At 46.1% G+C, this 24,878-nt stretch overlaps 1 protein-coding gene across 1 annotated transcript; it reads left to right on the plus strand.

The window, feature by feature from the left end:
* Nucleotides 1–1,459: 1,459 nt before the first annotated feature.
* Nucleotides 1,460–24,109, plus strand: LOC139408069 (cell surface glycoprotein 1-like). Its single transcript, XM_071151886.1, has 3 exons — nt 1,460–1,504; nt 11,266–11,342; nt 22,234–24,109. The coding sequence occupies exons 1-3, from the start codon at nt 1,460–1,462 to the stop codon at nt 24,107–24,109; spliced, it is 1,998 nt and encodes a 665-aa protein (XP_071007987.1).
* Nucleotides 24,110–24,878: the final 769 nt, after the last annotated feature.

A 24,878-nucleotide genomic window follows, 5' to 3' on the forward strand; every position in this document is an offset into this window, starting at 1 on the left:
GAGAGTTTCAAGTTCACTGACTGGTTGCATCACTGTATGGCAACTGCTTGGCATCTGACCGTAAGGCGCTACAGAGGGTAGTGCGTACGGCCCAGTACATCACTGGGGCCAAGCTTCCTGCCATCCAGGACCTCAATAACAGGCGGTGTCAATAAAAGAAAGCCTATAAAACTGTCAGAGACTCCAGTCACCCAAGTCATAGACTGTTTTCTCTGCTACTGCACGACAAGTGGTACCGGAGCACCAAGTCTAGGACCAAAAGGCTCCTTAACAGCTTCTACCCCCCCCCCCCCCCCCCCCCCAGCCATAAGACTGCTGAACAACTAATCAAATGGCCACCAGACTATTTACATTAACCCACACCATTCATTTTGTACACTGCTGCTACTAAATGTTTATTATCTATGCATAGTCACTTCACCCCCACACGCACAAATTACCTCAACTAACCTGTACCCCCGCACACTGACTCGGTACCGGTGCCCCCTGTATATAGCCTAGTTATTGTTATTCTTATTGTGTTACTTACATTTTTTTACTTTAGTTTATTTGGTAAATATTTTCTTAACTCTTCTTGAACTGCTCTGTTGGTTAAGGGCTTGTAAATAAGCATTTCACAGTTAGGTCTACTTTCACAGTAAGGTCTACTTTCACAGTAAGGTCTACAACACCTGTTGTATTCGGTGCATGTGACAAATAAAGTTTGATTTGATTTCGATGTATTTTATTACGTATCTCACCAATATACTGCTACAGTCTGTCAACACATTCCTATGATTCACTCGGGTCAGAATCTGCATAGCTTCGTGATTACACCGCACACACAAACACACACACACACACACACACATACACACACACACATACACACACACACACACACAGGCACACACCCACACAAACACACACATACACACATACACACACACCCACACAAACACACACATACAAAATGGAGGGCAGGGCAGTGCAGCTGTGAAGATCCAATTCAGAACTCAATTGTGGTGCCGCTGGCCCTGTGGCGTCACCACGGGAACCCAGGGGAACCCTACCACAGCTCTATATGCAAATGTCCCTCCAGCTGGCCACTAGACTGGGTATGCTGAGACCCACCGCTTATTTAGGAACATTTCATAGAGAACACAACACTGAGCAGAGCGAGCAGGCAGGCAGGCAGGCAGGCAGACAGACAGACAGAGATGGATTAATGCAGGAGCTTACCAGGGCCGAAGCCCCTGGGTCCAGGCCTGTGTGAGGCCCTGGGTCCAGGCCTGTGGGGGGCCCTGGGTCCAGGCGTGAAACCCCTGGGTCCAGGCCTGTGGGGGGCCCTGGGTCCAGGCCTGTGGGGGGCCCTGGGTCCAGGCCTGTGTGGGGCCCCGGGTCCAGGTCTGTGGGGGGCCCTGGGTCCAGGCGTGAAGCCCCTGGGTCCAGGCCCGTGGGGGGCCCTGGGTCCAGGCCCATGGGGGGCCCTGGATCCAGGCGTGAAGCCCCTGGGTCCAGGACCGTGAGGGGCCCAGGAAGCAGAAAATAAAGTATAATAAACATCACCCAAAAAAAGGAAATACAGTGCCTTCAGAAAGTATTCAGACCACTGGACTTGTTCCACATTACGTTACAGCCTTATTCTAAATGGATTAAAATCTTTTTTACCCTCATCAATATACACATAATGAACCCCATAATGACAAAGCAAAACAAGGTTTGAGAAAAAAACTGAAACGATTACAGCCCAGAGTCTTCTTGGGTATGACGCTACAAGCTTGGCACACCTGTATTTGCGGAGTTTCTCCCATTCTTTTCTGCAGATCTTCTCAAGCTCTGTAAGGTTGGATGGGGAGCGTCGCTGCACAGCTGTTTTCAGGTCCAGGCTTTGGTTGGGTCACTCAAAGACTTGTCCCGAAGATACTCCTGCATTGTGTCAGCTGTTTGCTTAGGGTTGTTGTCCTGTTGGAAGGTAAACATTCGCTCCAGCCTGAGGTCCTGAGACCTGAGCATACTTTGCACCATTCATCTTTCCCTCGATCCTGTCTAGTCTCCCAGTCCCTGCCGCTGAAAAACATCCCTACAGCATGATGCTGCCACCACCATGCTTCACCGTAGGGATGAGGCCAGGTTTCCTCCATACATGACGCTTGGCAATCACGCCAAAGAGTTCAATCTTGGTTTCGTCAGACCAGAGAATATTGTTTCTCATGGTCTGAAAGTCCTTTAAGGGCCTTTTGGCAAACGCCAAGTGGGTTGTCATGTGTCTTTTACTGAGGAGTGGCTTCCATCTGGCCACTCTACCGTAAAGACCTGATTGGTGGAGTGCTGAAGAGATGATTGTCCTTCTGGAAGTTCTCCCATCTCCACAGAGGAACTATGCAGCTCTGTCAGAGTGACCATTGGGTTCTTGGTCACCTCCCTGACCAAAGCCCTTCTCCCACAATTGCTCAGTTTGGCCAGGTGGCCAGCTCTAGGAAGAGTCTTGGTGGTTTCAAACTTCTTCCATTTAAAAATGATGGAGGTCACTGTGTTCTTGGGGACCTTCAATGCTGCAGAAATGTTTTTGTACCCTTCCCCAAATCTGTACCTCAACACAATCCTGTCTCTAAGCTCTACGGACAATTCCTTCGGCCTCATGGCTTGGTTTTTGCTCTGACAAGCACTGTCAACTGTGGGACCTTATATAGACAGTTGTGTGTCTTTCCAAATCATGTCCAATCAATTGAATTTACCACAGGTGGACTTGAATCAAGTTGTAGAAACATTTCAAGGATGATCAATGGCAGCAGAATACACCTGAGCTCAATTTAGATTTTTTAAATTGTAATACATTTGCAAAAATGTCTAAAAACCTGTTTTCACATCATCATTATAGGGTATTGTGTGTAGATTGATCAGGAAAAATGTTTATTTAATACATTTTAGAATAAGTAACGTAACAAAATGTTGAAAAAGTCATGGAGTCTGAATACTTTCCGAATGCACTTTATATACTGTATACATTATATATGTAGTATATATTTAGTATTTTACATGCAGTATACATTATATATGTAGTATATATTTACTATTACTTTTACTGCAACCTCCAAACACAGGAGGATTCAGGAGCTCTCAATGAGGGTAGATAGCCTTCTGCTGCCTGCTGCCCGCTCTGCTAATCATCAGATAACTGATGTCTTGAGATGTTGCTTCAATATATCCATATAATTTCCCATCCTCATGATTCCATCTATTTTGTGAAGTGCACCAGTCCCTCCTGCAGCAAAGCACACCCCAAAACATGATGCTGCCACCCGCATGGTTCACAGTTGGGATGGTGTTCTTCGGCTTGCAAGCCTCACCCTTTTTCCTCCAAACATAACAATGGTCATTATAGCCAAACAGTTATTTTTTTGTTTCATCCGACCAGAGGACATTTCTCCAAAAAGTACGATCTTTGTCCCCGTGTGCAGTTGCAAACCGTAGTCTGGCTTTTTTTATGTCGGTTTTGGAGCAGTGGGTTCTTCCTTGCTGAGCGGCCTTTTAGGTTATGACGTTTAACTGTGGATATAGATACTTTTGTACCTGTTTCCTCCAGCATCTTCACAAGGTCCTTCGCTGTGGTTCTGGGATTGATTTGCACTTCGCTGTGGTTCTGGGATTGATTTGCATCTCTCGGAACGCGTCTCCTACCTGAGCGGTATGACAGTTGCGTGGTCCCATGGTGTTTATACTTGTGTACTATTGTTTGTACAGATGAACGTGGTACCTTAATTAAGGTGTTTGGAAATTGCTCCCAAGGATGAACTGGACTTGTGGAGGTCTACAAATTTTTTTCTTGACGTCTTGGCTGATTTCTTTTGATTTTCCCATGATGTCAAGCAAAGAGGCACTGATGATGTCAATTAGCCTATCAGAAGCTTCTAAAGACATGACATCATCTTCTGGAATTTTCCAAGCTGTTTAAAGGCCCAGTCAACTTAGTCTATGTCAACTTCTGACCCACTGGAATTGTGATACAGTGAATTATAAGTGAAATCATCTGTAAAAAATAGTTGGAAAAATTACTTGTGTCATGCACAAAGTAGATGTCCTAACCGACTTCCCAAAACTATAGTTTGTTGACAAGAAATTTGTGGAGTGGTTGAAAAACGAGTTTTAAATGACTCCAACCTAAATGTATGTAAACTTCTGACTTCAGCTGTACAAATAAACATAGCATTATTTATTTTTTGTAATTATTTTTTATCCAACCACAGGAGCCCACTCTCAATGTTCAAAATACACCAGAGAGCATCATTTAGCAACAGAGTTTAGCAATAGTTTCTAAAAAAATAAATAACGGTAGATTTGGTGTTATCACAATCAAATAGAGGTAACTTCCAAAATAAAGGAAACACCAACATAAAGTCTCTTAAAAGGGTGTTGGGCCTCCACGAGCTGCCAAAAGAGCTTCAATGAGCCTTGGCATTGATTCTACAAGTGGACCTAAACCATGCCAGGACAATGCACCCCACACAATAACATATACTTTGTATCCCTCATTTACTCACGTGTTTCCTTTATTTTGGCAGTTACCAGTATGCCTACAGTCAGGCTTTGTGTTCATAGACATATAATCCTTAGAAGGGTTTTGGAACCTTTTACCCTGGCAATTTGACTGGTAAACTCATGAAATGGCTGCCAGTCCTGACTTAAATTGGAACTGCCATCTATGGAGTATATTTCTATGGTTGTTTGCGGCTGTAGGTTTTCCTTTTGCAGATTCCAAAATGCAATCTCAGAAATACGTACAGTTTGGAAAGCAAATGACTACTGCTGAAAAGAGAAGGCTAATCTGTCTGTAGAACCAATAGAACCAATTTCTTATCAACAACTCCCAATTATTTGCGAGCAGCAGCACTGATTTTCACAGTAACTCATTTTGAGGTAGGCTATTGCCACTAAGAGCTCATCGGCCATCACCGTGAGTACCCTGCATCTTCATCATTAGGTGTGCCACTGGAAATTGCATTTAGTTTCTTACTGTAGTCGATAATATATTCCCTCCTAATAATCTGTGTTGCTGCTTCATTGGCCTGGGCTATAGAGCCCCACAGCAGAGGTGTCGTAATACCCATAAAACCTAGCAGTCAAACAGGGAAATGGTTCCAATAATTTTTCCACCATTCATTTTCCCCATAGGGGATTTCAGAAACACATAAAGGACTGTGTTTCATGTAGGCTTACCCTGGCGTGATGTCTTGATAGCCATGTAAATATCTGTCGGACAAGGTGACTTTTATCAATATATTTGGCTCTATTTACTTTCAGATTCTAAAATGCTAATTAGTAGACCTGCAAGACTTCCAATCCCTTTAAGCTCCTGAACTCTAGCTGACCCTTTTGTTAACAGGTATTGTGTCAATTTAAAACTTGCACAAAACAATTCACAGAATTGTCAATTTAAAGAAACGTTGCCAATTTATTCAATACTACAATTCAGCTAACATCAGATAGTTAATCCAGAGATTCTTCCTTTTGCCTTGATTTGGCAGTCTCGTCCAGAGCATCATGGCATTTGTAGTTCTTTATGACAGCCACATTAGCAGCTAATTAGCGTTTCATTTTGGAGGCGGTAAATACAGGAGAATATGCTGATAAAAGTCACCTTGTCCTAGAGAGATTTACATGGTAATCAAAACGTCACGCCAGGGTAAGCCTACATGAAACACAACCCTTGTTTTAAGTGTTTCTACAATCCTATAAAAAAAACAAAGCCCGGGGTTCTATGATTTCTTAATCCGGCCTTGCACATGCACATGCATGCATTTACGTATACAAACACACACAGACACACAGCCGGCAATCTTTCACTGGCAGTTAATTTCTCTCTCTCACTGTCTCACTCTCTCGGTCTGTCTCTGTCTCTGTCTCTGTCTCTGTCTGTCTCTCTCTGTCTCACTCTCTCGGTCTCGGTTTCTGTCTCTGTCTCTCTCTGTCTCTCACTGTCTCTGTCTCTCTCTCTCTCTGTCTCTCACTGTCTCACTCTCTCGGTCTCTGTCTCTCTCTGTCTCTCTCTCTCTCGGTAATTTGTCTCTCGCTGTCTCTTTCTGTCTCTCTCCCACTCTCAAACTAGAGCAAAACACATAATCTATCTGTCTCAGCTGTCTCTCTCCGCCACCCAACTGGGCCCTGAGATCATCTCTCTGTCTCAGCTGGCTCTCTCCGCCACCCAACAGGGCCCTGAGATCATCTCTCTGTCTCAGCTGGCTCTCTCCGCCACCCAACTGGGCCTTGAGATCATCTCTCTGTCTCAGCTGGCTCTATCCACCACCCAACTAGGACTTGAGATCATCTCTCTGTCTCAGCTGGCTCTCTCCACCACCCAACTGGGCCTTGAGATCATCTCTCTGTTTCAGCTGGCTCTCTCCACCACCCAACTGGGTCACCGTGGGAGAGCTATCACACAGGATAGCACACTCCTACCCCTCGCTGCTCACCGCTTAAAACAGGCAGTGTTAATATGCAAATGTACGCAAATGTAAGAAAATGTAAGAAAATCAAAACACAGAATGGGATTATGAATAATTACGATACATTTTCTGGAATTTAGTTTTTCCTTGACACAATTACTTTATTGAGGAAATGCAATAGTGAATGGGTAATTGTCCGGTATCCAGTAGTGAAAAACAACTTAGTCCTGGACTGGTGGACACAGTATGGGGGACTAGAGTCAAAGTTCTCCCTGCTTTATTACTAAATATTCTCCTTTTATGGTGGTTTCCACATACATTACAGTCACACTATAAAATAAGGGTTTTATGGCACCTCTATCACCATCTACAGGTACAGTAGCCAACATGGCCCATCTATCTCCCCTATAGTAGCCAACATAGCCTCTCTAATTCCATCTACAGTAGCCAACATGGCCCCTCTATCTCCATCTACAGTAGCCAACATGGCCCCTCTATCTCCATCTACAGTAGCCAACATGGCCCCTCTATCTCCATCTACAGTACAGTAGCCAACATGGCCCCTCTATCTCCATCTACTGTAGCCAACATGGCCTCTCTATCTCCATTTACTGTAGCCAACGTGGCCCCTCTATGTCCATCTACTGTAGCCAACATGGCCCCTCTATCTCCATCTACTGTAGCCAACATGCCTTCTCTATCTCCCCCTATAGTAGCCAACGTGGCCCCTCTATCTCCATCTACAGTATAATAGCCAACATGGCCCCTCTATCTCCATCTACAATACCCAACATGGTCCCTCTTTCGCCATCTACAGTATAATAGCCAACATGGCCCCTCTATCTCCATCTACAGTATAATAGCCAACATGGCCCCATTAATTCCCCCTATAGTAGCCAACATGGGCCCTCTATCTCCCCCTATAGTAGCCAACATGGTCCCTCTATCTCCCCCTATAGTAGCCAACATGGTCCCTCTATCTCCATCTACAGTATAATAGCCAACATGGCCCCTCTATCTCCCCCTATAGTAGCCAACATGGCCCCACTATCTCCATCTACAGTATAATAGCCAACATGGCCCCTCTATCTCCCCCTATAGTAGCAAACATGGTCCCTCTATCTCCATCTACAGTATAATAGCCAACATGGTCCCTCTATCTCCCCCTATAGTAGCCAACATGATCCCTCTATCACCATCTACAATATCCAACATGGTCCCTCTATCTCCATCTACAATACCCAACATGGCCCCTTGTTACGTTCCCCAGTTTATGTGTTGTAGTTTGTGTATTTGCATGTGTTTTATTTCAGGAAATGGCTTCCTGAAATCCCTCAAGCAGCTGATTGGTCGACTCCAGGGCTAATTGGAGAGCTGACCCCGCCCCCTCGTCAAGACACAGCTGTCTCCAATTACACATTCATTCTGAAGCTATATAAAAGCCAGTGTTCTGTTCAGGAGAGAGAGATTTGGAGGTAGGGATTGCTGAGAGAGATTTTGCTGAGGTCATTGCAGAGCGATTGTTTGTGATAGAGATTTGGAGGTAGGGATTGCTGAGAGATTTTGCTGAGGTCATTGCAGAGTGATTGATTGTGATAGAGAGATTTTTGCTAGAGGTTGATATGCTGGGAGTTCATTGCTGGGAAGTTGGTATGTTTTGTGAGTTTGTTGCTCAGATAGAGCTTATTTGATCTACTTTGTTTCTTAGTTTGTTTGTGAAATTGTTTAATATTCTGTTTCATTTGTTCCCAGGGAAGAAGGGGAAGGCACCTTGGGAGTGTTTAGGCAAGAGGCCCGCGGGCATACATATACGTAGTATATTCACTGTCTAGGCACACTAGGTAAGACCTGGGCGGACCACCCCCTGTATTTTGGTTAGGGCACCAGGTGGTGCTAAATTAGGTAAGTAGTGGGTAGGCAGGTAAGATAGGAGAGGGGGCTTTGAGATTTACTTTCTTTGCTTTGGTTCCGTCCAGCCCCTTTTCCCCATATTACCGTGTAAAGGAATAAAGTCCTTGTAAACGGTACCACATTCTGCCTGTTGTCATCCTTACTCGCAACTACAGTCCATACTTTTTCACTTCACGGAGAGTTTAGTTGTAGCAGGGTGTTGCGTTCCCTCTTCATAGAGGCGTGCGTAACATAATTGGGGCTCATCCGGGATCTTTCCATTAAACCCACCGGACCCTGCTGCTCTGAGCTCTCTGTGGTTAGTGATTGAGGTGTGATGGTAGGTTGTGAGTTTGGATGACTTGTTTAGTTAGTGTGTTCAGGAGACTGCATTGTATAAGATGGCTGCATCAGCCATCTCTAAGTTTTTTGAAGCGCCCTCTATTGATTGTTTGGTGAGGTTTCGTAAAGTAGACCTTATAGCTATAGCTGACCATTATGGATTTGTTGTCCCTGAGAAAGCCCTAAAGGCTGAGCTTTTGTTGCTAGTCAGGGAGGGTTTAGTGAGAATGGATTCTCTCATTGCAAGGAGAGGAGATGGGTAGACCTTCTGATGCCAAGTCGGAGGACAAGGCGGAGGAAGGGGTTCCTCTTACCCCCTTTACATTGCCCCGATTCGATCCTTTATCCTCTGCTTTGCGTCGTTCAGATGGAACTGCTAGGCTGAAGGTGAGGCTGGCTCGGTTAGAAATGGAGCAAAAAGATAAAGAAAGACAGATGAATTTTGAACTTGAAATTAGGAAAATAGAAGCTGACAAGGAGGTGAGGATCCGACAACTGGAGCTAGATGCTCGCTCCAGTGCGACTCTACAAGCTGCTCATCATCAAACCCACTTCGATGTGAGTAAAAACATAGCTTTAGTCCCTCCATTCCGAGAGTCGGAAGTTGATTCTTATTTCTCTGCGTTTGAGCGTGTAGCCGCTGCGCTGCATTGGCCACTCGAGGTTTGGCCGCTCCTGTTACAATGTAAATTGTCTGGGAAAGCCCAGGAAGTAGTAGCTGCTCTCTCCCTGGAAGACAGTTTACACTACGATACAGCTAAAACTACCGTGTTGCGGGCTTATGAGTTGGTGCCTGAAGCTTATAGACAGCGCTTCAAGAACCACAAGAAACTCTCTCACCGTACATTTGTTGAATTTGCTAGGGACAAAGAGTCTGTTTAGTCGCTGGTGTTCAGCCAGCAAAGCTAACACCTTTGCTGATATTAAGGAGTTGATGCTGTTGGAGGACTTTAAAGGCAATCTCCCAGATAGAATAGTAGTTCATTTAAATGAACAGAAGGTGGTGACATTGGCCCAAGCAGCAGTGTTGGCAGATGAGTACGCTTTGACACACAAGACTGTCTTTGGTGCGCCTCGTTTTGAAGGCCGGACGATTACGTCATCAGTTCCTCGTTCAGGTCGCTTTTCCTCTGACAACCCTAAGCCTTTTCATGAAATCCGTGAATGTTTTTACTGTCACAAAGGGTCACGTGATCGCGGACTGCCCAGTTTTGAAAAATAAACCGCAACAGTCCCAGTCACCGTCCCCAAAAATGAAAAGTTTGGGTTTAGTCAAGTCTTTGGCTCGTCCATTGGATCGAGTTATTGATTCAGCATTTGAGAAACCGGATCCTGTCTATGCTCCGTTTATCTCTGCCGGTTATGTTTCCTTAACAGGAGAACAAGCTGATCAAAAGCCTATCCAAATCCTACGAGACACTGGGGCGGCGCAGTCAGTAATCATTACTGATGTTTTACCCTGGTCTCCTGAAACGTATTGTGGCTCGCATGTCATATTACAGGGGATAGAGACAAACCGTACCTGTACCATTACACTGGGTCCACTTAGTGTCAGACTTGGTATCAGGACATTTCCGTGTTGGTGTAGGATCTACACTCCCAGTAAAAGGAGTCACATTGCTACTAGGGAATGATATTGCTGGTGGTAATGTCACTCCTGTGTTAGAGGTAGTAGACAATCCAGAAATCAGAACTACAGATGAGAAATTGGTTCAAGCATTTCCACATGTTTTTCCTGCTTGTGTGTTAACGAGGGCACAATCTCGCAAGCTAGGAGATGTGGTGGATTTGGCTAGTTCCATTTTTGAGAATGTTGAGGTAGAAGATCATGCACCGAGTATGCCTTCTGCAATGCCGACAGTTTTTACACCCGTAAAAACTAAGGCAGGGGAAAACGAAATTGTGCCCCAATTACATGACATTCTTTTGTCTGTCACCCCTGAGAAGGTGATTGAATGTCAAAAAAAAGACACCAGTCTTTAAGTGTTTTGCTTTGGTAATTTCCATTGAGGAAGCTAAAACTAGAGAGACCGCCTACTTTATGGAAGCAGGAGTTTTGATGCGTAAATGGGCATCTCATGACACCATTAATGACTGGAGTGAAGTGTGTCAAGTGGTTGTTCCTACACCGTTCCGACAGCAGGTGCTGTCACTCGCCCATGACCAGGCGTGGTCTGGACACTTGGGGATCACAAAGACTAATAACCGGGTCCTTCGTCATTTCTTCTGGCCAGGTTTGAAGTCTGACGTGGTCCAATTTTGTAAAACATGTCACATATGTCAACTCACTGGGAAAGTGAATCAAACAGTTCCAAGAGCGCCACTCTGCCTGATTCCTGTGGTGGGGGAACCGTTTGAAAGAGTGATAATTGATTGTGTAGGTCCATTGCCGAAAACCAGGTCCGGTAACCAGTTCCTACTAACAATAATGTGCAGTACTACTCGATACCCAGAGGCTATTCCTCTCCGTACTATAACGGCTAAGACTGTGGTGAAGGCACTAGTGAAGTTCTTCTCTACGTTTGGACTAGTACTCCAAACTGATCAGGGATCCAACTTCATGTCTAAACTGTTTTCAAATGTGTTAAAGACATTGTGTATTTCCCATCAGGTCTCCAGTCCGTATCATCCAGAGAGTCAAGGGGCTCTAGAACGCTGGCATCAGACTCTGAAGGCAATGCTACGCAAGTATTGTATGGATACCAGTACTGATTGGGATGAGGGGGTGTCCTTTGTCCTATTTGCTATAAGGGAAACGATACAAGAGTCCTTAGGGTTCAGCCCTGCTGACCTTGTGTTTGGACACACCCCACGGGGTCCGCTTAAAGTTTTGAAGGAGCATATCTTATCTCCTACACCCAGTACGGACTATCGTCGCGTAAATGCAGTTACAAAGTCTGATTATTTTCCTCTACCTCGCTTAGATGACTGTATTGATAGAATAGGCTCTGCTGCTTATGTTAGTAAGTTAGATTTGTTAAAAGGTTATTGGCAAGTGCCTCTGACCTCTCAAGCTTCTGACATATCGGCTTTTGTTACGCCAGATAACTTCGTACAATACACTGTGATGCCCTTTGGCATGTGTAATGCACCTGCTACTTTTCAGCGGTTAGTTAACATTGTGTTTGCAGATCTGCCAAATTGTACTGCTTACCTTGATGATGTGGTGATTCATTCGTCTACCTGGTCTGATCATCTCTCCACTTTGAAAAGTGTTTCAGCGGTTGGAGAATGCTTCTTCAACCCTCAATTTGGCCAAGTGTGAGTTTGGAAAGGCTACAGTGACTTACTTAGGTAAACAAGTGGGACGAGGTCAAGTGCGCCCAGTAACTGGCAAAGTGGAAGCAATTGTTGCTTTTCCTGCTCCCACTACTCGCCGCCAGTTGCGCAGATTCCTGGGGATGGTAGGGTACTATCGTACCTTCTGTAAGAAATTCTCAACGGTAGTAGCTCCCCTTTCATCTCTGCTTAGTCCCAAGGTAACATTCAAGTGGTCCAAGGACTGTAACTACGCTTTTGAGTCCGCTAAAGCGCTACTTTGTAATGCCCCAGTGCTTGCCGCCCCCAACTTTGACAAACCTTTTAAGTTGGAGGTAGATGCTAGTATAGTGGGGGTGGGTGCGGTTCTCTTACAGGAAGATGAAGACTGAGTGGATCGGCCCGTCAGTTTCTTCTCCCGTAAGTTCAACTCGTGTCAGTCAAGATGCTCTACAATTGAACAAGAGACGCTGGCTTTATTGCTTGCCTTACAGTTCTTTGAGGTATATGTGGGCTCCAGTGCCTTGTCTGTTATGGTCTTCACGGACCATAATCCATTGGTGTTCTTGAAGCAAATGTACAACCAGAACCGCCGCCTTATGCGGTGGGCTCTGATTGTACAAGGATATAATGTACAGATCGCTTATGTGAAGGGCTCGGCGAATGTGGTTGCTAACGCTCTATCACGGGTTTACTAACTGGGGAAGCGATGGCTTTTGTTATTGCAAAACTAGGTTTGCAATTTTTGTGGTGGGCGTGTTACGTTCCCCAGTTTGTGTTGTAGTTTGTGTATTTGCATGTGTTTTATTTCAGGAAATGGCTTCCTGAAATCCCTCAAGCAGCTGATTGGTCGACTCCAGGGCTAATTGGAGAGCTGACCCCGCCCCCTCGTCAAGACACAGCTGTCTCCAATTACACATTAATTCTGAAGCTATATAAAAGCCAGTGTTCTGTTCAGGAGAGAGAGATTTGGAGGTAGGGATTGCTGAGAGAGATTTTGCTGAGGTCATTGCAGAGCGATTGTTTGTGATAGAGATTTTTGCTAGAGGTTGATTTGCTGGGAGTTCATTGCTGGGAAGTTGGTATGTTTTGTGAGTTTGTTGCTCAGATAGAGCTTATTTGATCTACTTTGTTTCTTAGTTTGTTTGTGAAATTGTTTAATATTCTGTTTCATTTGTTCCTAGGGGAGAAGGGGAAGGCACCTTGGGAGTGTTTAGGCAAGAGGCCCGCGGGCATACATATACGTAGTATATTCACTGTCTAGGCACACTAGGTAAGACCTGGGCGGACCACCCCCTGTATTTTGGTTAGGGCACCAGGTGGTGCTAAATTAGGTAAGTAGTGGGTAGGCAGGTAAGATAGGAGAGGGGGCTTTGAGATTTACTTTCTTTGCTTTGGTTCCGTCCAGCCCCTTTTCCCCATATTACCGTGTAAAGGAATAAAGTCCTTGTAAACGGTACCACATTCTGCCTGTTGTCATCCTTACTCGCACCTACAGTCCATACTTTTTTCACTTCACGGAGAGTTTAGTTGTAGCAGGGTGTTGCGTTCCCTCTTCATAGAGGCGTGCGTAACACCCCTCTATCTCCATCTACAGTATAATAGCCAACATGGCCCCACTATCTCCCCCTATAGTAGCCAACATGGTCCCTCTATCTCCCCCTATAGTAGCCAACATGGTCCCTCTATCTGCATCTACAGTATAATAGCCAACATGGCCCCTCTATCTCCCCCTACAGTATAATAGCCAACATGGCGCCTCTATCTCCCCCTACAGTATCCAACATGGTCCCTCTATTTCCATCTATAGTCGCCAACATGGCCCCTCTAACTCCATCTACAGTATAGTAGCCAACATGGCTCCTCTATCTCCCCCTATAGTAGCCAACATGGCCCCTCTATCTGCATCTACAATATAGTAGCCAACATGGCTCCTCTGTCTCCCCCTATAGTAGCCAACATGGCCCCTCTATCTCCCCCTATAGTAGCCAACATGGCCCCTCTATCTCCCCCTATAGTAGCCAACATGGTCCCCCTATCTCCCCCTATAGTAGCAAACATGGTCACTCTATCTCCATCTACAGTATAATAGCCAACATGGCCCCACTATCTCCCCCTATAGTAGCCAACATGGCTCCACTATCTCCCCCTATTGTAGCCAACATGGCTCCTCTATCTCCCCCTATAGTAGCAAACATGGTCCCTCTATCTCCATCTACAGTATAATAGCCAACATGGCCCCTCTATCTCCCCCTATAGTAGCCAACATGGCCCCTCTATCTCCCCCTATAATAGCCAACATGGCCCCACTATCTCCCCCTATAGTAGCCAACATGGTCCCCCTATCTCCCCCTATAGTAGCAAACATGGTCCCTCTACCTGCATCTACAGTATAATAGCCAACATGGCCCCTCTATCTCCCCCTATAATAGCCAACATGGTCCCCCTATCTCCCCCTATAGTAGCCAACATGGTCCCCCTATCTCCCTCTATAGTAGCCAACATGGTCCCTCTATCTCCCCCTACAGTATAATAGCCAACATGGTCCCCCTATCTCCCCCTATAGTAGCCAACATGGTCCCTCTATCTCCCCCTACAGTATAATAGCCAACATGGTCCCCCTATCTCCCCCTATAGTAGCCAACATGGTCCCTCTATCTCCCCCTATAGTAGCCAACATGGTCCCTCTATCTCCCCCTACAGTAGCCAACATGGTCCCCCTATCTCCCCCTATAATAGCCAACATGGTCCCCCTATCTCCCCCTATAGTAGCCAACATGGCCCCACTATCTCCCCCTATAGTAGCCAACATGGCCCCTCTATCTCCCCCTACAGTATAATAGCCAACATGGTCCCTCTATCTCCCCCTACAGTATAATAGCCAACATGGTCCCTCTATCTCCCCCTATAGTAGCCAACATGGTCCCTCTATCTCCCCCTATAGTAGCCAACATGGTCCCTCTATCTCCCTCTACAGTAGCCAACATGGTCCCCCTATCTCCCCCTATAATAGCCAACATGGTCCCCCTATCTCCCCCTATAGTAGCCAACATGGTCCCTCTATCTGCATCTACAGTAGCCAACATGGCCCCTCCATCTCCCCCTATAGTAGCCAACATGGTCTCTCTATCTCCCCCTACAGTAGCCAACATGGTCCCTCTATCTCCCCCTATAGTAGCCAACATGGTCCCTCTACCTGCCCCTATAGTAGCCAACATGGTCCCTCTATCTCCCCCTATAGTAGCCAACATGGTCCCTCTACCTGCCCCTATAGTAGCCACATGACCCCTCTATCTCCATCTGCAGTATAATAGCCAACACGGCCCCTCTATCTCCATCTGCAGTATAATAGCCAACACGGCCCCTCTATCTTAGGGCAGTGATTAGCCAATAACAGTAGCGTTTAGCACCAGTGTTTTCTCAGTAATTAGCGCAGTGACTAGCCTATAACAGTAGCGTTTAGCAACAATGGTCCGGAGATGTACGCCTGGCGCTCTAATTCTATCCGTGCATCAGCCTGGTGGCACACTGCCAGCTTTGATACTCTGATACCAAGCTCCTGCCTTTCACCTCCACGAGAAGACCAATAGAGGAGAGAAAGGGAGGAGACGGGAGGGAGTGGAATAGAGAAAGGAAGATGCCATGACTTATGGTTTGATAGTTTGAGTGATAGCGAATGTAGAATTTGACATAAAGAGCCTTCAGAACGTGTTTCCACCCTTTTACTTTTCTCACATTTTCTTGTGTTACTGATCTACACACAATACCCCATAATGTCATAGTGGAATTTTGTTTGCAGAAAACTTTCGAAATTAAATAACAATGAAAAGCTGAAATGTATTGAGTCAATATGTATTCAAACCCTTTGTTACGGCAAACCTAAATAAGTTAAGAAGTAAAGATGTGCTTAACAAATTGCGTAATAAGTTACATGGACTCACTCCGTGTTCAATAATAGTGGTTAACATGATTTGTGAAGGACTACCTCATCTCTGTATTCCACACATACAATTATCTGTAAGGTCCCACAATCGAGCAGTGAATTTCAAGCACAGATTCAATCGGAAAGACCAGGGAGGTTTTTCAATGCCTTGCAAAGAAGGGCATCGATTGGTAGATGTGTTTTTAAAAAAAAAAAAAAAAAAAAAAAAAAAAGGAATATCCCTTTGAGCATTGGGACTTCATTAATTAGAGTTTGGATGGTGTATCAATACACCCAGTCACTACGAAGATACAAGCGTTCTTCATAACTCAGTTGGCGAAGAGGTTGGAAACTGCTCAGGGATTTCACCATGAGGCCAATGGTGATTTTAAAACAGTTGCAGAGTTTAACGGTTGTGATATGAGAACTGAGTATGGATCGACAACATTGTTGTCATGCCCTGTTGTCATGTCCTTGTACTTGTCTCCACCCCCTCCAGTTGTTGCCCATCTTCCCCATTATCCCCTGGGTACTTATACTGTACCTGTTTCTCTGTTTGTCTGTTGCCAGTTCGTCTTGTTATGTCAACCAGCATTTTGTCTCAGCTCCTGCTTTCCCCCCCAGTCTCTCTTTTTTTCGCCCTCCTGGTTTGACCCTTGCCTGTCCTGACTCTGAGCCCGCCTGCCCGACGACTCTGCCTGCCCTTGATCCTGAGCCTGCCTGCCATCCTGTACCTTTGCCCATACTCTGGATTACCAACCCCTGCCTGACCTGACCCTGAGCCTGCCTGCAGTCCTGTACCTTTGCCCATACTCTGGATTACCAACCCCTGCCTGACCTGAGCCTGCCTGCCGTCCTGTACCTTTGCCCACTACTCTGGATTACCGAGCCCTACCTGTCTTGACCTGTTTGCCTGCCCCTGTTGCTGTAATAAACATTGTTACTTCAACACAGTCTGTATTTGGGTCTTACCTGAAGTGTGATAATTGTAGCTACTCCACAAAACGAACCTAATTGACAGAGTGAAAAGAAAGCCTATACGGAAGAAAATATTCCAAAACCTGTATCCTGTTTGCAACAAGGCACTAAAGTAATACTGCTAAAAATGTAGCAAATAAATTAACTTCAGTCCTGAAAAAGAAAGTGTTATGTTTTGGGCAAATCAAACACCTCACTGAGTACCACTCTTTATATTTACAAGCACGGTGGTGCCTGAATCATGTTATGGGTATGCTTGTCATCGGCAAGGACAGGGGAGTTTTTCAGGATAAAAAAAACGGAATGGAGCTAAGCACAGGCAAAATCCTAGAGGAAAACCTGGTTAAGTCTGCTTTCCACCAGACAGTGGGAGTTGAATTCACCATTCAGCAGGACAATAACCTAAAACAGAAGGCCAAATCTACACTGGAGTTACTTACCAAGATGACATTGAATGTTCCAGAGTGGCCATGTTACAGTTTTGACACAAATCTGCTTGAAAATCTATGGCAAGACTTAAATTGTTGTCTAACAATGATCACTAATCATCAACAATCTACTTGACAGAGCTTGCATAATTTTTTATAAAATAATGGGCAAATACTGTACAATCCAGGTGTGCAAAACTCTTAGAGACTTACCCAGAAAGACTCACAGCCTTAATCACCACCAAAGGTACTTGTACAAAGTATTGACTCAGGACTGTGAATACCTATGTAAATTAGATATTTATGTATTTCATTTTCAACACATTTGCAAACATTTCTAAAAACATATTTTCACTTATGAAAAAAACATATTGTCATTATGGGGAATTGTGTGTAAAAAAACAACTATTTAATCCATTTTGAATTGAGGCTGTAACGACAACATTTGGAATAAGTCTAGGGGTATGAATACTTTCTGAAGGCAATGTATCTTTTAGATGGGGATGATGAGTGAACATTAAGAGAGGAGTGTGAAGAGTCGTTGGTGCTTTGTCAGTGGATCAAATATGGCAAAGTGTCAAGAAAACCAGCAGGTGTTGAGGAGGTAGGGGAGTATGAAGGAGCGTAAGGTTGAGCTCTGTGTTGTTATACAATTTACAGGTCCTTGTGCTGTGCAAGGCGTCGGCTACGTTGGAAGCAGAGGTTAATTTAAATGCATGCTCACGCCTGGGTGGCGTGGTGGAGTGGAGAGTGTCTCTCTGTCTGATGGGAATTCATCAGGGCCGTTTAGTCGCTGTGTAGTGACGCAGCCATGGCCTCTGAGACAGTGTTTCTGCCGGTGTTTCACACTCTTGAGGCGAGATTGCTTTATGGACACTCGTTATGTAGAATTAGATAGCCTAGGCTTTTCTTCCCTGACACATGCAATCAACTCTGACCCTTTAGATATGATCTATTTCCTCATTCGAATAGACACAGTCTTTCTTTATCTGGACGGCAGTATTCTACATCAAAACAACTTGGACTGATTGGTCGAAAACGTTATGCACTTGTCCATTTTCTCACAAGACCAGTGTCCTTCTCTCTGATGACATGCATGCAGACACACAGTCTTTGAATACAGCACACACTCCATCCACCCAGTGTAATTTACTGTAGTGTAAGACGGTAGTATGAACAGGCAAATAGAAGTAGCCACAGTCATAGAAATCACCTATATTTCAACACAGATCATATAGTTAAGAGGGCTAATTAAAACACACACAAAGACAAACGGCCTGGGGAACAATGGGATTAAAAGTAAAAGGTGCGTGTGTGTGCGTGCGTGTTTGCGTGCGTGCGTGCGTGCGTGCGTGCGTGAGTGCGCGTATGTGTGTGCGTGCCTAAGTGTGTGTGTGTGTCCATGTACAGTATCTGTGTTTGTTTGTTATTTCAAATGGAAATCATAATTAACAGAATAAGTGGTTACTGACAGTAAGTGGTAATTGACTTGCAGTGCAGTGTTGTGAATTCAGACTTTTCATCCCTTACAGTAGCTGTTGATGAAATAGCTTTAAAACAAGGCTAAAAACAGCCGATAAGTGAACTTAAACTTTCTTACAGTGATAAAGACAACGAGGAGGCCTACATGCAGCTTCATCAACACAATGACACAGGTCGTGGTTTTGCTAACACCGCTGACACTGCTGACACTGCTAACACTGCTTAAACTATAGTCCCTAATTACTCCATTCCATGACCGTTTTACGATGTCACCTGACCATTCTCCCAATTCACTTGACTCTTAACTAACTACAAACGGGAAGCTCAGGATGGCGTAGTAGGCCAATCAGTCCTCCTCTTTCAGAGATCAATGGACCATCCACTAACCTCCCCCCACTCCATCTATCTGAAAAGTTTATGCAGGGGGTTAGGTGTTGGTATGTGGTTGTGGAGTAGTTAGCCTAGGTAGCAATTAACGCAGTGCTAATTAATTCCCAAGCATTATCAGTAAATCAACAGGCCCATGCTAATTACAGTTAGCGTACAGGACAGACTCGTCTCTCCCACAATGTCGGGGCGGGAGGCACAGCGTCGGGCTCCCAAGGTCCCTCCGGAGCCAAACCCACCAGCCGTGCGGTGCTGACAACAGCCACAGGTGCTCCTCACACGCCTCACACACGCAGACACGCGTAAACACATACAGTTGAAGTCAGAAGTTTACATATACGTACGTACCTTAGCCAAAGACATTTAAACACAGTTTTTCACAATTCCTAACATTTAAATCACCACTTTATTTTGAGAATGTGAAATGTCAGAATAATAGTAGAGAGTGATTTATTTCCACTTTTATTTATTTCATAACTTTCCCAGTGGGTCAGAAATGTACATTCTCAATTAGTATCTGGTAGCATTGCATTTAAATTGGTTAACTTGGGTCAAACATTTCGGGTAGCCTTCCATAAGCTTCCCACAATAAGTTGGGGGAATTTTGGCCCATTCCTCCTGACAGAGCTGGTGTAACTGAGTCAGGTTTGTATGCCTCCTTGCTCGCACACGCTTTCTCAGTTCAGCCCACAACTTTTCTATAGGATTGAGGTCAGGGCTTTGTGATGGCCACTCCAATACGTTGACTTTGTTGTCCTTAAGCCATTTTGCCACAACTTTGGAAGTATGCTTGGGGTCATTGTCCATTTGGAAGACCCATTTGCGACCAAGCTTTAACTTCCTGACAGATGTCTTGAGATGTTGCTTCAATATATCCACATCATTTCCCGTCCGCATGATGCCATCTATTTTGTGAAGTGCACCAGTCCCTCCTGCATCAAAGCACCCCCACAGTATGAGGCTGTCACCCCCATTCTTCACAGTTGGGATTGTGTTCTTCAGCTTGCAAGCCTCACCCGTTTTCCTCACAACATAACGATGGTCATTATAGCCAAACAGTTATATTTTTGTTTCATCCGACCAGAGGACATTTCTCCAAAAAGTATGATCTTTGTCCCCATGTGCAGTTGCAAACCGTAGTCTGGCTTTTTTTATGTCGGTTTTGGAACAGTGGCTTCTTCCTTGCTGAGCGGCCTTTCAGGTTATGTGAATATAGGACTCGTTTAACTATGAAAATAGATACTTTTGTACTTGTTTCCTCCAGCATCTTCACAAGGTCCTTTGTTGTTGTTCTGGGATTGATTTGCACTTTTGCACCAAAGTACATTCATCTCTAGGCGACAGAACGCGTCTCCTTCCTGAGTGGTTTGATGGCTGTGTGGTCCCATGGTGTTTATACATGCGTACTACTGTTTGTACAGATGAACGTGGTACCTGCAGGCATTTGGAAATTGCTCCCAAGGATGAACCAGATGTGGAGGTCTACAATTTTTTTTCTGAAGTCTTAGCTGATTTCTTTTGATTTTCCCATGATGTCAAGCAAAGAGGCACTGAGTTTGAAGGTAGGCCCTGAAATGCATCCACAGGTACACCTCCAATTGACTCAAATTGTGTCAATTAGCCTATCAGAAGCTTCTAAAGCCATGACATAATTTTCGGGAATTTTCCAAGGCTCAGTCAACTTAGTGTATGCAAACTTCTGACCCACTGGAATTGTGGTACAGTGAATTATAAGTGAAATAATGTGTCTGTAAACAATTGTTGGAAAAATGCCTTGTGTGTTGCACAAAGTAGATGTCCTAACTGACTTGTCAAAACTATAGTTTGTTGACAAGAAATGTGTGTGTGTGTGTGGGTGGGGGGGGGGGGGGGTTGCATTGGATGTGTCTCAATCCACAGCATACTCTGATGTTCCACTTCGCATCTGCGGTGGAAGGTGGCAGAGCTACAGAGGTGTTTGTCAGACCTGGAGACATCTGCGGTGGAAGGTGGCAGAGCTACAGAGGTGTTTGTCAGACCTGGAGACATCTGCGGTGGAAGGTGGCAGAGTGACAGAGGTGTTTGTCAGACCTGGAGACATCTGCGGGGGAAGGTGGCAGAGCTACAGCAGTGTTTGACAGACCTGGAGACATCTGCAGTGGAAGGTTGCAGAGCTACAGAGGTGTATGACAGACCTGGAGACATCTGCGGTGGAAGGTTGCAGAGCTACAGAGGTGTATGACAGACCTGGAGACATCTGCGGTGGAAGGTGGCAGAGCTACAGCAGTGTCAGACCTGGAAACATCCCAAATATCGGTCTTCTCGTGAAAACGTCTGTAGCGTACGAACTGTTTGGCCTACAAACTGTTATCTCACGAACAAGACGGGGGTCTCTATTTTGCTCTACGACAAATGAACTGGTACCGGTGACAAAACATAAATGTAAGCATGAAGGTAGTTTTGTGCCAAACCCCCAAAAACGGTTAAATATGTGTAAAGAAAAACTATTTCCTTTCTTTCTCAAAACATTTTTTCTTCTGATTTTCTTTTTTTTGGACTGTATTTTTGCCATTTGTGTTATTCAATGAGTTTCAATGGGATATGGCAATACAGGCCAAATTCTATATTTTATCAAATAAAGGTTTTATATTTTTATACCTAAAGAGGTCCTACATTTCTAAATCAAATACCTGAATGATCCATAGTATTATCATCTTAAAACAATTCCACATGTCACTTAGAACCCCCCCCCCCCCCCCCACCCCAGAGAACGGTTTACAGGCTCACAGAGGTTAATAGATGACTGGTAATGAAGGATTTCTATAATAACTAAATCAGTGAAGCAGAGATTACCCAAACGATCACGAGCATCGCACCGCAGCATGGGCTATAAAACCTGACCTGAGTGTACACACACACACACACACACACACACACACACGCAAACATGTACAGACACACACTCACACACACACACACACACACACGTAGAGACACACACACACACACACACAAACATGTACAGACACAGACTCACACACACACTGCTCGTGAGTGTTGAGGAGATTCCTCCATAATTTAAGAGATCAGTGAATGAAACACTTAATCCCAAAGGGGTGCTTTCTCAACTGTAATTTCAAAATAGTGTTTTAACAACACACCACTGCAACACTACATTAATCTCTGAATTAATTACCAACCCCACCCCAAACCCCACTCCCACCCCCAAACCCCACTCCCACCCCCAAACCCCACTCCCAACGCCACCCCAAACCCCACTCCCAACCCCACCCCAAACCCCACCCCAAACCCCACTCCCAACGCCACCCCAAACCCCACTCCCAACCCCACCCCAAACCCCACCCCCAACCCCACCCCAAACCCCACCCCCAACCCCACCCCAAACCCCACTCTCAACCCCACCCCAAACCCCACTCTCAACCCCACCCCAAACCCCACTCTCAACCCCACCCCCAAACCCCACTCCCAACCCCACCCCAAACCCCACTCTCAACCCCACCCCAAACCCCACTCCCAACGCCACCCCAAACCCCACTCCCAACCCCACCCCAAACCCCACCCCCAACCCCACCCCAAACCCCACTCCCAACCCCACCCCAAACCCCACCCCCAACCCCACCCCAAACCCCACTCCCAACGCCACCCCAAACCCCACTCCCAACCCCACCCCAAACCCCACCCCCAACCCCACCCCAAACCCCACTCTCAACCCCACCCCAAACACCACTCTCAACCCCACCCCAAACCCCACTCTCAACCCCACCCCCAAACCCCACTCTCAACCCCACCCCAAACCCCACTCTCAACCCCACCCCAAACCCCACTCCCAACGCCACCCCAAACCCCACCCCCAACCCCACCCCAAACCCCACTCTCAACCCCACCCCCAAACCCCACTCCCAACCCCACCCCAAACCCCACTCTCAACCCCACCCCAAACCCCACCCCAAACCCCACTCCCAACGCCACCCCAAACCCCACTCTCATCCCCACCCCCAAACGCCTCTCCCAACGCCACCCCAAACGCCACTCCCAACGCCACCCCAAACCCCACTCTCAACCCCACCCCAAACCCCACTCCCAACGCCACCCCAAACCCCACTCCCAACGCCACCCCAAACCCCACTCTCAACCCCACCCCCAAACCCCACTCCCAACGCCACCCCAAACCCCACTCTCAACCCCACTCCCAACGCCACTCCCAACGCCACCCCAAACCCCACTCTCAACCCCACTCCCAACGCCACTCCCAACGCCACCCCAAACCCCACTCTCAACCCCACCCCCAAACCCCACTCTCATCCCCACCCCCAAACCCCACCCCCAAACCCCACTCTCAACCCCACCCCCAAACCCCACTCTCAACCCCAACCCAACCCAAACCCCACTCTCAACCCCACTCTCAACCCCACCCCCAAACCCCACTCTCATCCCCACCCCCAAACCCCACTCTCAACCCCACCCCCAAACCCCACTCTCAACCCCAACCCAACCCAAACCCCACTCTCAACCCCACTCTCAACCCCACCCCCAAACCCCACTCTCAACCCCACCCCCAAAACCCAAACCCAAACCCGCTCCCAGCCCCACCCCCAAACCCACTCCCAGCCCCACCCCCAAACCCACTCTCAGCCCCACCCACCAAACCCACTCCAACTCCCAGCCCCACCCCCAAACCCACTCCCAAAACCCGCTCCCAGCCTCACCCCCAAACCCACTCTCAGCCCTACCCCACCCCCAAACCCACTCCCAGACCCACCCCCACCCCCACCCCCAAACCCACTCCCAGCCCCACCCCCAAACCCACTCTCAGCCCCACCCCCAAACCCACTCCCAAACCCACTCCCAGTCCCACCCCCAAACCCACTCCCAAACCCACTCCCAGCCCCACCCCCACCCCCCAAACCCACTCCCAGCCCCACCCCCCACCCCCAAACCCACTCCCAAAACCCACTCCCAGCCCCACCCCCAAACCCGCTCCCATCCCCACCCCAAAATGAACAAACAATTCAATTAGGCCATAAATCTATAACATGTCCCTAATCTAAACATAATGTAACAAACATCTGGTGTATTAAGTTATAAACTCCGGGAACATTCACCTACATTTTATGCGAGACATTTTTAATCAAACATAGTAATGAAATACAATTCCAGAGAGAAATGAAAGAATATAGCGGGCGACTAGGAGCCAGACCTGAAGGCAACACACAAACATTAAAAAAACAATAACCTGTAATAACCTTCTTCTTTGGTAATATAACATTCAACGGTCAGGGGACGACAAGCACTTTGAATATAAGTCAATGACACACAAGAATCATGAATCATGCTGTAACAGGAACATAAAGGAATTTGTGAAATTAGCCGACGCTTTGCATAGGTACCAAGCAATAGTAACACATAGGCCTAGTTAAAATAGTGTAGCCTAACATTAAGATAAAGGCATTTGTGACACAAAAGTTCAAGCTGACAAGTAATAAAAAGCCCCAATATTATTTTATTTTTTTAAATGTCTGATTAGCAACAGTGCTACGGATGATAAAAGAGAAATCCTTCCCCTGCTATCCTGGCTAACCTCTATAATAACGAATAAAGAGCTGACAGTAGAGTGATCTCCATACATATGTTCTCATATGGATAAAATAACAGTGAGTGAGCCACGTGTGTGTGTTCTCTCTCTGTGTGTGTGTGTGTGTGTGTGTGTGTGTGTGTCTGAACTCTCTCTCCGTATGAAATATCTGCAGAGAGACTAAAGCATGCCCCCGA

The sequence above is a fragment of the Oncorhynchus clarkii genome, chromosome 4 (assembly GCF_045791955.1).
Source record: "Oncorhynchus clarkii lewisi isolate Uvic-CL-2024 chromosome 4, UVic_Ocla_1.0, whole genome shotgun sequence".
NCBI classification, from domain to species: Eukaryota; Metazoa; Chordata; class Actinopteri; order Salmoniformes; family Salmonidae; genus Oncorhynchus; species Oncorhynchus clarkii.